Source organism: Brassica napus, chromosome A2 (assembly GCF_020379485.1).
Source record: "Brassica napus cultivar Da-Ae chromosome A2, Da-Ae, whole genome shotgun sequence".
Classification (NCBI taxonomy): Eukaryota; Viridiplantae; Streptophyta; class Magnoliopsida; order Brassicales; family Brassicaceae; genus Brassica; species Brassica napus.
In genome coordinates this window covers 8,745,486-8,760,697 of record NC_063435.1, presented here as the reverse complement: position 1 = coordinate 8,760,697, position 15,212 = coordinate 8,745,486, and the positions used below count along the sequence as shown (strand labels likewise).

At 36.0% G+C, this 15,212-nt stretch overlaps 1 protein-coding gene, 1 long non-coding RNA gene and 1 other non-coding gene across 3 annotated transcripts; all 3 read right to left on the bottom strand.

Moving 5' to 3' along the window:
- Positions 1-1,474: 1,474 nt before the first annotated feature.
- On the bottom strand, positions 1,475-2,938 carry LOC125585693. The gene is made up of 6 exons (XR_007322686.1): positions 2,652-2,938; positions 2,463-2,539; positions 2,203-2,342; positions 2,041-2,112; positions 1,899-1,967; positions 1,475-1,803 (listed from the first exon to the last, which is right to left on the bottom strand). It is a non-coding gene; the product is annotated as an uncharacterized LOC125585693 (long non-coding RNA).
- A 2,436-nt stretch (positions 2,939-5,374) lies between these two features.
- On the bottom strand, positions 5,375-5,481 carry LOC125589687. Its single transcript, XR_007325859.1, has one exon. It is a non-coding gene; the product is annotated as a small nucleolar RNA R71 (small nucleolar RNA).
- Positions 5,482-11,781: 6,300 nt separating this feature from the next.
- On the bottom strand, positions 11,782-14,300 carry LOC125584132 (F-box/kelch-repeat protein At4g38940-like). Its single transcript, XM_048752056.1, has 2 exons — positions 14,076-14,300; positions 11,782-12,780 (listed from the first exon to the last, which is right to left on the bottom strand). Exons 1-2 carry the CDS (start codon positions 14,298-14,300, stop codon positions 11,782-11,784), a joined length of 1,224 nt encoding a protein of 407 aa, XP_048608013.1.
- Positions 14,301-15,212: the final 912 nt, after the last annotated feature.

Sequence of the window (15,212 nt, the reverse complement as noted above, 5' to 3'; positions counted from 1 at the left end):
CTTCGTTATTTTCTTAAATAAAATTACAGAATTGCCTAATGTGGCTAAAGTATATATGACAATTAATGATTTTGAATAATAAAGATTTGATAAAAATCAGTGTGTATTATAATTATATTTATTTAATTTTAAGCTATTAAAATAAATTAAAAAATCATAGTAACTATATAATCAAAATTTAAAAAATTATTTATATATTATATTTTGAATTTTTAAAAACGAGTATAAATTACTAAAACTGTTAAAAGTTTCACATTCAAATGTTGTGATCAATGATTTAAAACTTTTGTTATAACATGATACAAATAATTAAAAATAATATAAGTTGAAAGTCTCATTTAATAAGTATCAAAAATAAAAGATATATAAATATATGTATCATTTTAAATTAAACTAGAGCAAATTAGCTCAATATACTAAAAAGAGTGAGATACCATTGAATTGAGGGAAAATGGTAGTAATAGGGGGAAAAAATTGAAGGGAAATAGAGTATGGAGTGCAAATAAAGGGGAAGTTGTATGTAGGGAGTACAAATACTCATTAAACTATATGCCATATAAAAATATATAAATATCTTAATTTGAAATTTACTTTGAACATTTTTTTGATAAAAAATTTGAAAAAATATTGACAACTTAATTTTTTAAAATATTATCAATTACATAAACCATTAATCCCACAGTGAAAATTTTGTTATCACTAGTTTAGACTTTTTGCTATAACAAATACAAATAATAAAAAAAATATGAGCAAAAAGCATCATTTCATAAATATTAATATTAAAATATACCATATATGTTACTATCATTTTAACTTTAATTATATATCATATCAAATAGAAAAAATATTTTTTCAATTTATAAAATTTATTTATATGTTTGCACTAATTTAATTATATAATTAGTAGATAATGACTTTTTAATTATTCAATATATATTTATTATTTCATAATATGTTATAAGCATATAATATATAAAATAATTTATATATATAAAGTTTATCCCGCGCAAGGCGCGGATCTTATCCTAGTGATATTTTATTTATAAAGGCCCTCGACCTAAAATATAACAAAAATAAAAAATAACTTTTAAACAAAACTGAAAGGTTAGAAAGAAAAGGAAATTGGATTAGTTATGACTTCTATTCTTGATGAGTTCTCTGATTTACCCCCAAACTTTGACTCTGCAGATGCATTTCTCCCAAGGTCTTAGGACCTAACTCAAATGCACCAATGATCAGCCTAAAAAGAATTTGAGGAACGACACGCCAATTAACATTGGTAAATGACGGGCAAATGAATTACGATGTGTGGAAGTTGTATCATGGATTCATGCACTTTCTTGATGTCTCAAGAACAGAAGAATACACAATGAAACAACAGTAGGAGCTTCAAGCAACCCATTTCAAATGATATTTGATTGTGCCTCTAAGTATTATTTCAAACTTCAAGCCAAACCCATTAGCAACCAAAATATAGCTACAACTGTTGTTTCCTCAAAAATAAAATCTCGCTTAAAAACATGTTCATTATTCCGAGCAAATTGACATAAATTACATTTTATTCTAGATCAAATAACATAGTGCTTTCACGAAGCATATAATAATAAATAGGAAACCTGTTAATTAGATGAAAATGCGTATGTAGAAACAAAAACCAATGTCTTCACTTGTAAGTTTGTCTATCTTGTTCTTCGTCGTGAATCTCTGGTTCCGTCTCCTCGCACCTCAACTCGACAATCCTGGATCTCTCCAGCTGATCTCTCACCGTCAGCACCTCCTGATGCACCTGTGGACGCCTACTCTCTGACACATAGGAACAAAACAAATAAAATTCATCAGCTAATAGAATTGAATGCAATCAAATGATTGAGGAAGGAGGAGGTTTAAGCAATAAATACCTGAGAATCTGTCTATGTTTTGTAACTCCATTTGAAGTAGGGATGGTGGTTGAAGATCTTCAAGCTTCCCTGATTAAACATAATAAGGAATTACATATAAATGATATGAAACATAAAAAGAAGAAATTTAAAATAATATTACCTCAAGTGTCGAGATGAAACTTTCCCTTCGAACACACTGAATATTTCTATTAGTATCATCCCATGCCGAGTCCTAAACCAAATTTAATTTGTAGTTTTATAATCTACGCTCGTTGATTAATCTTCACTGTAACTAAAACGTTTGAGCGTATACATACTATACCTGAGAGGTGTTTTGAGCCATTATATAGATGCCTAAATTGCCATCAACGTTGACATCGATCATAATTTCCCAAAGTTCTCCCCTTGGATTCTTCCCCATCGATTTCATCACTTTCTTTAGCTTCTCCTTCGTGATGAACCCTGTTTCACACGCACAACTTATATAAATATCAACTAATCCATCATATCATCAGTTCGATGACCTGTTCGGATAAATAAAAGGTTGTGTATTAAGTACAATAAAAGTAAACAACAACAGACCATCTGAGTTGTCGATGAGACAGAAGGCTTCGTAAAACTCTTGGTCTGCTCATCGGTCGGTGACAGCTTTTCGCAGTCTTCGATAACAAAAAGAAAGGAGGGTTGATGAGTAAGCCGTTTCAAAGAAAATAGATGAACTTTGGCGTTTTTACGGAATGAAAGGATGATATCGGAACGAAGAAGGCTAACCTTTATATAGTTCTGGATGATATCTCTCATTCAATGAAAGATCATGCTTCACATCGGTCTATGGAGTTAAGAAAGCGACAAATTCGTTGGATCTGTAACTCATAGCATTTCGGATTACTAAAAGAGAAGACAAATCGACGCGACTGCAAGGCAACAGAGAGATTTTTCATGTCGATTTGTGTCAGACAATCTCTGGAAACACCATAGAAGATGACAGAGAAAGCAGACGATCATCGCTTGATGGCGTAGAGAGAAAACCCTAATTTTGGCTTATGTGTATTAAAAGGACTATGCTACTGGGCTTTCGGATTATTCAGTTTATTAAACCCAAACCCACAGAATATTTATTTTGTCAGAAACCAAAACGCTGCAAATTATTAAAGGGATACTCTTATTTGATGACGTGTCCTAATAAGGAGAGAGTCACATTTCTTTATAATAATAGATAGATATATCTACAAAGTATAAATATAATTGTCATTTATTTCTTTGATGAACGTATTTTGTTTATTGTGACCATAGTGATATCTTGCATATTTGCATTGTTTTATCCATTCATCCTTGAGCATTTTCATCATATAGATTAGGATTCAGACATGTTTAGGTTGCATTTTGCATACATGAGTCTCTATTAGGTACTGGAGTACCACATGAGGTTATTTGGAGCTCAAAAGAGGTGAAAAGGTGACCATTGGACGAACCGAGCATGGGAGCGACATCACGAAGTCGCTGTGTCCCACTTCTCAGAGCGACCTTCCTAAAGCGACGCCATGAAGTCGCTCGCGTTCTCATTACTCCGAACAGTCTTAGATGACCCTGGAGCGACCTCTCAGAGCGACCTACCAAGGTCGCTCCCGATCCAGAGCGACCCGTTGGAGCGACTGCACAAAGTCGCTCGCGTTTTCACGTCCGGAGACACACAACTCGCTCTCGGAGCGACCTCTCGCAGCGACCCAGCGAGGTCGCTCCCGAAGCTTGGAGCGACCTGTCCAGAGCGACAGGGAGAAATCGCTCGCCATCTTGGTTCCCAGAGACAAGAAATCGCTCTCGGAGCGACCTCTCGCAGCGACCCAGCGAGGTCGCTCCCGAAGCCTGGAGCGACGAGCCGAGGTCGCTGCGCGTCTCAATTTCACTCGAACTTATGATTTCTCAAGGGCCTTTTGGTCATTTCATTATGCACGTTTTACATTTCTAAAACCTATGTTTTAAACATCTTTTGTAGCCACCAGAGGCAGATTATCTTTTATCTTTTGGATCTATTGAGAAATACACAAGAACTCTCTTGAGAAGTTCATCTCTTGGATTTTGATTTGTTATGTTCTTGTGTTCTTGTTGATTTCTTATCTATTTCTCTACATGATTAATCTGAAATCCAATATGGGTTTAAGAGGAATCATGGAGATTAGTGAGTAATCACCTTTTGAATTCATGGGTTAGGGAGATTAAGGGTGATTAGGTTAGTTCTAGGATGTTTTAGTGTAGATCATTCTTGTTCCTTGCTAGTAGAGTAATCATAATGCATCTTCTGAGTTGGCCACTCAGTTGTTGATCCTTAGGCATTTCTCACCCGAAAGGTGTTCGATGAAATGCCCGAGACAACTCTCCTAGGCTTTTAGTATACTTTGCCAAAGACATTTGTTGTTAAAGGTGCTAAGATAGCTAATAGACTTGTTAGTAATGATTGCTTTCATATTATTCAACCAAAGACATTTGATGTTTGAGATATGTTAGCAAATGAGCATTCATCTAGACATAGAGCTTGCTTAGAATTGTGTCTAGGCTTAAGGTTGATAGTTTGATTGATCATTTGCCATCCTTAGTTCGATACTTGATCACCCAAGGTCTAATCCCTATGCCCATGAGTTCTCTTTTCCCTTAGTCAAGAAAGTATCATTCTGTTATTGCTTTTAGTTTTAGTCATAGCTTAAAACCCATCTAAATCATTGGTTGCACTTAGATTAAGTGAGTACTTGCATTCTCAGTGCTTTGATATCCTTCAGAACTGGTTCGACAATCTTTTATACTACAACATTTGTCTTAGGAGCCTTGAAAACTCCTAATATCAAATTGGCGCCGTTGCCAAATTCTGAGTAGATTTGAACATAGAGATTTAGTCACTTGCTTGAGACTAAGTCATTTTTATTTTCTTTTATTACTGATTCTCTTTCTTCACATCCCTTTAATCTACAGGTGTATGAACTTGAGGAGCAGGGGTCCATCAAACCTAGTTCCAATAGCTGCAGACATCAGAGCTTTAGAGAGAGAGTGTGCTAGAAATAGAAGAGAAGAAGAGCAACAGGCTCACTTGCAGAGATTGAGTACTGATATGGGAGACATACCTCAAAACCAACAGCGAGCAGCTCGACCCATTGGCACTTGACCGCCCCAACATTCATGGTTATAGATTGGGAATCCGAGCACCCGCTGTGGCAGCCAAAAACTTTGAGATCAAATCAGGACTCCTCAACGTGATCGAGAACAACAAGTATCATGGCTTGGCTCTAGAGGATCCATTTGATCACTTGGACAGGTTCGACAGCTACTGTGGGTTGTCAAAAACCAATGGTGTGTCCGAAGATGCCTTAAAGCTCAAGCTATTCCCTTTCTCTTTGGGGGATAAGGCACGTCAGTGGGAGAAGTCTCTACCCAGTGACTCCATCACTACTTGGGATGACTGCAAGAAAGCATTCTTGGAGAAGTTCTTCTCTACTTCAAGAACTGCTAAGCTGAGAAACGAGATTTCCAGCTTTCAACAGAAGAACTTGGAAGGCTTCAGTGAAGCCTGGGAGAGATTCAAGGGCTACCAAGCTCAATGCCCACACCATGGCTTTTCTAAGGAGAGCTTGCTGAGCACATTCTACCGTGGTGCTCTTCCTAAGTACAGAGCCAGACTGGATACAGCTAGCAATGGGTTCTTCTTGGGGAGAACTGAGGAGGATGCAGAAGAGCTGGTTGACAACATGGTAAAGAGTGATGCAGTCTACAGTGGAGACCACGACAGAGGCAGTAGAACAGATGATAAGCAGACGAGGAAAGAGATCAAAGCTTTGGAAGACAAGATCGACCTACTCATTGCTGAAAAAGCAACCCAAGAGCAGCTGAAGTTTGTTGGTAACTCCAAGCAGGAAGATCCACTTGCTGTCAATGAGGTTGAGGGTTTGGAAGGTCAAGAGGAGTTGTGTTTCATCAACAACAATGGTAGCTGGTACAAAAAGGAGCCCAACTTTCAGTACAACAACTACCAACAGAAATCCTATCCCAACAACCAACAGAGTGGTTATCCGCCTAGAAACAACCAGCAAGGCAGCTATCAGCCTCAGCAAAACCCCTCGTCTGGTTCCTCTGCTCCTCAAGAGAGCAGCACTGATACCTTACTGAAACAAATCTTGGAGTCTCAGACTAGAAGTGAGAAGCAAGTTGGTTATGAGTTGAAGAACCTTCATTCCAAGATTGATGGGAGCTACAATGAGCTCAACAACAAATTCTCACACCTTGCTTCTACAGTCAGGAATTTAGAGAATCAATTTGCTTCCATGAACACTCACCAGAATCGCCAGCAAGGATCTCTACCTGGAAAGTCTGACCAAAATCCCAAGGAGGCCAAAGCTATCACCCTTAGGAGTGGTAAGCAGTTACCTCCTAGAACCCTCACCAAGGATGCTGAGAAACTAGGTGAGGGGGTTGCCATCAACATAGATGATGAAGTGGTGATTGTTGATGAGAAGATCAATGACGAGATCTTGGAGAAGATAGTGGAAGCCAAAGGTAAAGGAAAGGTTGGGGAAGAGAAGAAGACAGTAAAGGATGGTGAAGTTGTTACTCCAGCAAGTGAAAGTTCTTTTGTTCCTCCTCCCTATGAACCCAAACTTCCATTCCCTGGTAGATTCAAGAAGCAGCTGCTAGAGAAGTACAAGGCTCTGTTTGAGAAGCAAATGAGTGAAGCTCAGGTTGCAATGCCCATCATCGATGCTTTCATGTTGATTCCTCAATACAACAAGTTCCTGAAAGATGTTGTAGCTGCAAAGAAGAAGGAGATGGAAGGCATGATGATTCTTACCCATGAGTGCAATGCCATCATCCAGAGGCTTGATGTTCCAGAGAAATTAGAGGATCCAGGAAGCTTCACACTACCTTGTGCTCTTGGACCTATGGTATTTGAGAAAAGTCTCTGCGATTTGGGAGCTAGTGTCAGCTTGATGCCTTTGTCTGTTGCAAAGAAGCTTGGATTCACTCAGTACAAGAAGTGTAGACTCTCTCTGGTGTTAGCTGATCGTTCAGTGAAGTACCCTGTGGGCATCTTAGAGGACCTCCCTGTGAAGATTGGAAGGTATGAGATACCTACAGATTTTGTGGTGCTTGAGATGGGTGAGGAGGCTCAAGATCCATTGATTCTAGGAAGGCCATTCTTAGCTACAGCAGGAGCTATTGTTAATGTGAAGGAGGGCACGATTGATCTCCATTTGGGTAAAGAGAACATCCTCCACTTTGACATCAAGGGGAAAATGAGGAAACCAACTGTGTTCGGGCAAGCCTTCTACATTGAAGAGATGGGCACTCCTGCTGATGAGCACCTTGAAGAGTTACCACCTGAGGACGACGAGGAGGGAGCATCTCCCTCTACTCATTCCTATAGAAGGTAACCCACCACACTCCCTTGTATATACCATTTCATTTTTGCATATTAGTCTTCTTTTCGGTATCTCTCTCTACTTGACGACACAGAGACTGTGTAACTCAAGTTTGGGGGAGGTACCAAGTATTTGATCATGTTTGCTTTGATGTTGTTTCATTGAGTCATGCATGGCATACCTATTTGCATAGATAAAAAAAAAAAAATCAATCATTTAGTTTGCATCATTTGCATTTTTAGGAGAGTCTAGAGCATATAGGTTGCATTCACTTGCATTGGGAGCAATGATTTTGAATGCCTTGTAAAGAACACTACGTTGCACTTGACTAGCTTTTGCACCTCTCAAAAAGACTTGTATGTTTCGAGCCTTGAAAACTCTTCCTGAAACTTGTTGATTGCTGAAACTCAGTCTTTGAAGCCAACTACAACCTTATTTGAACTGAACGAACTTAATGCTTCTTGCTCATGGTCCCTTGTGTACTGAGTCATGGCTATACACACTTGAGTTGTCACATCTTTTATACCAATCTTTTTTGACAAACTCTAGTGGTAGACCACTCCCAAAACCTTTTCCTCCTTTTAAGCTTTCATTGTTTGATGAGTGAGGCCTTTTTCGGAAAGTCTTACATGTGCATAATGTTGAGAGTATCGGGAACGACAATGCTTGATCTTCATTCTTGCTAGATTGGACACTCTATTGTCTAGCTATAGGTGGGGGTGAGTGTTGTGATTATGATTTGGGAGAAATGAAAAAGGAAAAGAATAGACTCTTTGTGCTTAAGTGAATTGTTTTATTGGGACCAGTATAGAAGCCTCTAGCTCAAGTTTTGAAAAGTCTTGGCCCCCAGCCTAAAAAAAAAAAAAAAAAAAGAAAAAACGAAAAAAAAGAAAAAAAAAAAAAAAAAGAGAAAAAGAAAGAAAAGGGGGCTAGCAAAGTTGTTAGGAGCTAAGAAATGTTTTGAGGTTGTGAAAAAATCCCTTGTAGATTTCAAAGAGAAGGAGTTAAAGTTCTTAGGATCTTTTGGTGAGAGATGTGAGTTGGGTTTGACATTGGGAAATGATTGTGTGATTTGTATGTTTGGGAAAAGGGTAGAACAATGGAGATTGAGCATTGTATGCATGAGTTGGTCCCTTTCTTAGATATATTATGTGCAATGTCAAGGCTACTTGTTTTGAGAGTAAACCACCTTAAAGATCATATGTTTTGAACCTCTTGAATCACTTGAATAAAAGCCTTCCCTTACCCAACCAAATGACTTGGACCAACTGACCATTTGCAAGAATTCACCTGATGTTTTGTGCTTAATGAATGTGAGAGTTGGTTGATTTGAATGTGTGGATGCTTGATGATGAGTGTAAGAACAAAAAGAGTTAAGATAGGCCTAGAGAAGCTAGAGTGTAATAAGAGAGTGTGCTAGTTGTGTTTCTTTTGGCTATGTGCTCCCTCCTTCAACCTCTCTCCCTATGAGTTCTAGAAAGTTCACTTGTGGACAAGTAAAAGAACAAGTTTGGGGGAGTTGATATCTTGCATATTTGCATTGTTTTATCCATTCATCCTTGAGCATTTTCATCATATAGATTAGGATTCAGACATGTTTAGGTTGCATTTTGCATACATGAGTCTCTATTAGGTACTGGAGTACCACATGAGGTTATTTGGAGCTCAAAAGAGGTGAAAAGGTGACCATTGGACGAACCGAGCATGGGAGCGACCTCCCGGAGCGACATCACGAAGTCGCTGTGTCCCACTTCTCAGAGCGACCTTCCTAAAGCGACGCCATGAAGTCGCTCGCGTTCTCATTACTCCGAACAGTCTTAGATGACCATGGAGCGACCTCTCAGAGCGACCTACCAAGGTCGCTCCCGATCCAGAGCGACCCGTTGGAGCGACTGCACAAAGTCGCTCGCGTTTTCACGTCCGGAGACACACAACTCGCTCTCGGAGCGACCTCTCGCAGCGACCCAGCGAGGTCGCTCCCGAAGCTTGGAGCGACCTGTCCAGAGCGACAGGGAGAAATCGCTCGCCATCTTGGTTCCCGGAGACAAGAAATCGCTCTCGGAGCGACCTCTCGCAGCGACCCAGCGAGGTCGCTCCCGAAGCCTGGAGCGACTTGTCGGAGCGACGAGCCGAGGTCGCTGCGCGTCTCAATTTCACTCGAACTTATGATTTCTCAAGGGCCTTTTGGTCATTTCATTATGCACGTTTTACATTTCTAAAACCTATGTTTTAAACATCTTTTGTAGCCACCAGAGGCAGATTATCTTTTATCTTTTGGATCTATTGAGAAATACACAAGAACTCTCTTGAGAAGTTCATCTCTTGGATTTTGATTTGTTATGTTCTTGTGTTCTTGTTGATTTCTTATCTATTTCTCTACATGATTAATCTGAAATCCAATATGGGTTTAAGAGGAATCATGGAGATTAGTGAGTAATCACCTTTTGAATTCATGGGTTAGGGAGATTAAGGGTGATTAGGTTAGTTCTAGGATGTTTTAGTGTAGATCATTCTTGTTCCTTGCTAGTAGAGTAATCATAATGCATCTTCTGAGTTGGCCACTCAGTTGTTGATCCTTAGGCATTTCTCACCCGAAAGGTGTTCGATGAAATGCCCGAGACAACTCTCCTAGGCTTTTAGTATACTTTGCCAAAGACATTTGTTGTTAAAGGTGCTAAGATAGCTAATAGACTTGTTAGTAATGATTGCTTTCATATTATTCAACCAAAGACATTTGATGTTTGAGATATGTTAGCAAACGAGCATTCATCTAGACATAGAGCTTGCTTAGAATTGTGTCTAGGCTTAAGGTTGATAGTTTGATTGATCATTTGCCATCCTTAGTTCGATACTTGATCACCCAAGGTCTAATCCCTATGCCCATGAGTTCTCTTTTCCCTTAGTCAAGAAAGTATCATTCTGTTATTGCTTTTTAGTTTTAGTCATAGCTTAAAACCCATCTAAATCATTGGTTGCAGTTAGATTAAGTGAGTACTTGCATTCTCAGTGCTTTGATATCCCTCAGAACTGGTTCGACAATCTTTTATACTACAACATTTGTCTTATGAGCCTTGAAAACTCCTAATATCACATAGTGTGCTTGCTATTTTGTGATAAAAACCTTTTTAGAACTATTTCATGATGTTTTTCTTTAAAGATTCACTAAATATTTAAAACAAAATTTACGTTAAAGATTATTTAAATTTAAAATATTTATATTCATCTATACTTTAGTGCATTTTCTACAACTGTATCCACATTTATAGAAAATTTATTAAAAACCAAAAAATGGGTCTAACCAAGAATAGCGAAAAAGCTAACACACCCTTAAAAAATCATTTAAGAATAAATCTATACTTTAAATAATATTTTTTTATTAATATTAACTATTATTATAAATGAATATTAATTCATTTTGATTTATAGAATAAGAAATAACATTTTTGTCACTGAAGAAATAACATTTCTATAATATTATATATACATAATTAATAATTAAAATAATACACCAACAAAAATTTATAAAATAACTTAATCTATTTATTAAATATTTTATAAAATATAAAATAATTACATATACGAAATCAAATATATTCGTAAAGTTTACAACATATTTTAACTTATTGAAACAACATATTAAAATAAAAAATTTAAAACAATAAATAATTTAATATTTAATATATAGATTTAAATTAGACCACTAAAAGATAATTTAATATATTTGAATTTGATAAAAAATACATGCGTTGATTATAAAGATGCCCCTGCCGCCCACTGTTTAAAATATTTAATATTTTAATTTGATATTTTATACATATTATAAATACAATATTAAATTTTATACATATTATTTATAAATACAATATTAAATATTTATAAATACAATATTAAATATTTAATTTGATATTTAATATATTTATAAAGATGTCCCTGCCGCCCACTGTTTAAAATAATAAATAATTTAATATTTAATATTTAATATGCAGATTTAAATTAGAATACTAAAAAATAATTTAATATATTTTAATTTGATAAAAATACAATATTAAACTGAGTTCACATTAATATAATTTTTATATTGAACATTTTATGCTTTAAGATTATAATTAGTTGCGAGTTATTTCATAAACATGTAAATATTTATCAAGTGTGAGCGGGTTGAACAACATATTGTTAATTTATATTATTATAAAATAAAATTTTAAAATACAAAATATTAAAATAAATTCATATTATAATCTTACAGTTTTAATATAGAAGTAAAATTAATATGAGGAAGAGTATATAAATGAATTTTCTTATTTTCATAAAGTTATATAAATTTTAGTTTAGTTATATATATATATATATATATATGTATTTTTTAGAGTAAGAAAATAATATGTATAAAAATCTTATTTTTCAGTAAATAATTTTTCGAATAAAAGTTAGTCTCAAAATCTAGTATCTCAAAGTTAGTAACATACTTTTATAAGCAATCAATTATATGGAGGGTTCCTGCGTCAAAGCATAACATCTAGAGGTTTTATAACGTCAAAATTTCCAGTAATCAAATCACGATCAAACCACTCAACTTTTCCAAAAATCTGACCTCCTTGGCGTCTTTCCATTGAAATCTCTGCACAACAAATCTCTTCTGCTACCCCAATGGTTTCTTCTATAGAAAACAAAAACAACAGTCTCTCACCGTATCTCAGAGTCTTAAACAACTTTCGAACTCTTATCACGGCCAACAGTTCTTCCAATCCTTCGACTGCCTTCCAACACCTTTTCTTAGAATCATATGCTATCAACTTGTTCTCAACCAAATCATAGTAGTACATAACATCATCAATGAAACACGCATGATACCACTTCTTCGAACTCAGCGTCTCGTCGGGCGTTTCCCATTTAGTTTCATTTGGGTCATATACAAAATCCATCCCGTAAATCTTATTAGCCATCACCACACAACCATACCTGATCCCTATGACACTTCCTACAGGCTTGTCTAGAATTGTCATCCCAGGCTCCCACATCTGTGTTTTTGTATTGAAAACAACCACCACCACTGTTATTTCTTTAAGGTAATTACGTCCAATTACATATATTTTGTCATCGATGATGTCAGCTACTGTTTCAAACCGGAACAGATGCGGCATGCTCGGGAGTGGTTGCACAGTGTGAGATCTACAGTCAATGCTGTACGCAGTCGATGTCATATTGTCATAGTTGTCGTTGATCACACCAAACACATATATCTTTGAACCCACTGCCACAAAGCGTCCACGTCGAGGCACAGCGGGAAGCCAAGGGATAAGGGCCAAGCGGCTGTGTTTGCCGTTAGCTTTCCGGCAGAGAGTATACAAACGGTAATCCTTGTGGTCCCGGTTATAGAGAACAACATAGAGAAAATGTTCGGTGCATCCCAACAAAGATCGTATGGTGTATATATCAGACGACGCAACAAGTGTGCTTTGAAACAAGAGAGACTGTTGGATGGTCGCATCTCGGTACACGCGCTAAGATGTTAATGATGATGTCTTCAGGCAGTGACATAATCATGAATGGTATCTTCAAATCAACAATCAGAGAGAGACAGAGCAAATATTGCGATTGAATCAGGAGAACTCAAGAATCTCATATATAACTGGGATGGAAAAACAAGTAGGAGAGAGATCTCTTTGTATTTAAAGTTTCACTTGATTAAAATAGTTTTACATTAAATTGTATTTAAATTTTAAAAATATTTATATTCATCTATATTGTATTCCAATTATGACAAGTGGATCTACATTTATATGCATTATTAAAAACCAGAAAATGGTTTATGAATAACACTGTTAAAGCTAACGCAAAAAAGCATCGTTTAATAAAACTATGTATTATTTTAATAATCACTTTTAATAGTCAATAATTACAAGATTAAACTATTTATAGTCACAAGTTGATCAAATTGTGAATGATTTTGTGAATAGTGATAATAATTTCGAAAAGATATATATATATATATATATATATATAAACAATTATGATTAATTGAGACATTCTAAACTTGAAAGAGTGACGAATAATATGATATTCATCAATGTTTACAGTCTAAAAAAAACTAATTTTAATATTGTTTTTAAAATTGTCTAAATTTATTTCTATATAAATAAATATAAAACAACTCTTTCTATCAAAACTGAATATGAAGAGTGAGAAAAATATAATTTTATCAAATAATCTATCTTATTAAAATATAAATAATTAAAATTTGAAACTATTTACAATTTTTTTTTCAAAATTAATATATTGTATTAATAAAAAAATTATATTTATAGTTATTGTTTAATGTGTCTAATAATTTATTATAGAAATTAATAACTAACTGTCTACAATTAATTATTATATATATATATATATATATCTATTTTATAGATATGAAACACAAATCAATTATTTCACATTATTGTTTAAATGATATCTTACTCACACATTATTGTTTAAATGATATCTTTACTCACAAAATGGGAATTTTGACTTTATGAAAATATTATTAATTAATAGCACTTTCTAACAAAGTTGTTTTTATTAAAAGTCCAAAAATGTTTGTTTTTAGTTTTCTTCGAAAATGGCTGTGTCTCGTTCTTCTTACATCACAAGTAATAAAAGGGAAAGAATGATATTGCCACCTATACGCGGTTGTAGTGCTTTTTGGCTGTGGTCCCGTGGACATGCTAATTTTGGTTCTGTAAACATTGGTGGAATTTCTATTGATAAGAAAGGAAAGTGTAAATAAAAAAAAATGGTGGTTCATCTGGGTACGAGCCACCAGGCCATGTGGACCTGAGTGGCTTTGATCCGTTATCCGTCCACTGCCGAGAGAGGGAGGTGATCGCTGCTCTGTGAAACCAGCCTCACGCATTGCCCTCCCCTCTTTAGGAACCGCCTGAATCAAGCCTTCGCCTAACACAAACGGATCACTCTCGGCTTGGACTGGGCGGTCCAGAAGATGCCATACAGAACCGACCGGTGGGCCGAGCCAGTGTTCCACCATCTTATTGTCCCCACATGGGTCACAAACTCTTGTTACTGAGCTCGACGTTCAATCTTTAGATTGAAGACTTATATAAACAACACAATTTTGAGTCAAGTAACCGATGTGGGACGAAAGATAAATTTGGAGATTTACCTGTGGGGGACTACAGTCTCTCTCTCTCTTTTTTCTCCTTTCGAACAATTTGTCTCCACTTTGAGCATCTGGATTCTGTTAATTTTGCAAATGCACAAGGTGTAGTACATACGTGTGTATCGCATTTTACATGTTAGAATCAAACTTGTATATGAAAGCTTGGTTTTTATTGAATCTATTCTTTGTTTCTTGTTGTGTACTTTTGTTTATGTATTAGTGGGATCTTTTTTTCTCAGCCTGTTAAGATCTTCGAAGACTTCTACGAATATCAAGCTAATAACCGTACAGGTGAGCAAAGAAACTCCATTTCGGCTATCTACCCTAAACTCCATCCTCAGTTGCACATCTCTTACAAACACACTACACGTCTCTAGAGCATTCCATTGATTGAGGGAACCATAAAACTCGAGTGGACCTTTACATGACTGTGATGGACCATGCGGTATTCAGTAGCGGACAAGAAGACAAAGGAATCCACCTGATACAACCCACAAGTTGCAGGAAATATATAAACAACTATCACAAGAAACGGAAAAAGTTAAGGATTCAGCTAGAGGTTTGTTTCTGTCGTATTGAGTAGAACTACTATTTCATCTGGGAAAGTGCTGAACGTGAGCTCATGTTACAGATTCTATGATCTTAGTTACTCCAAAAAGCCACACAGAAGTTCTTCCCTCAGATTACTTGCGAGTCTGTAACTTTTTATAAGTTGCTTCCTGAGATTGTCAGCTCTGTCAAAGTTGTCTCTGGAGTATTAAACATTTTTCCGACAGAAGT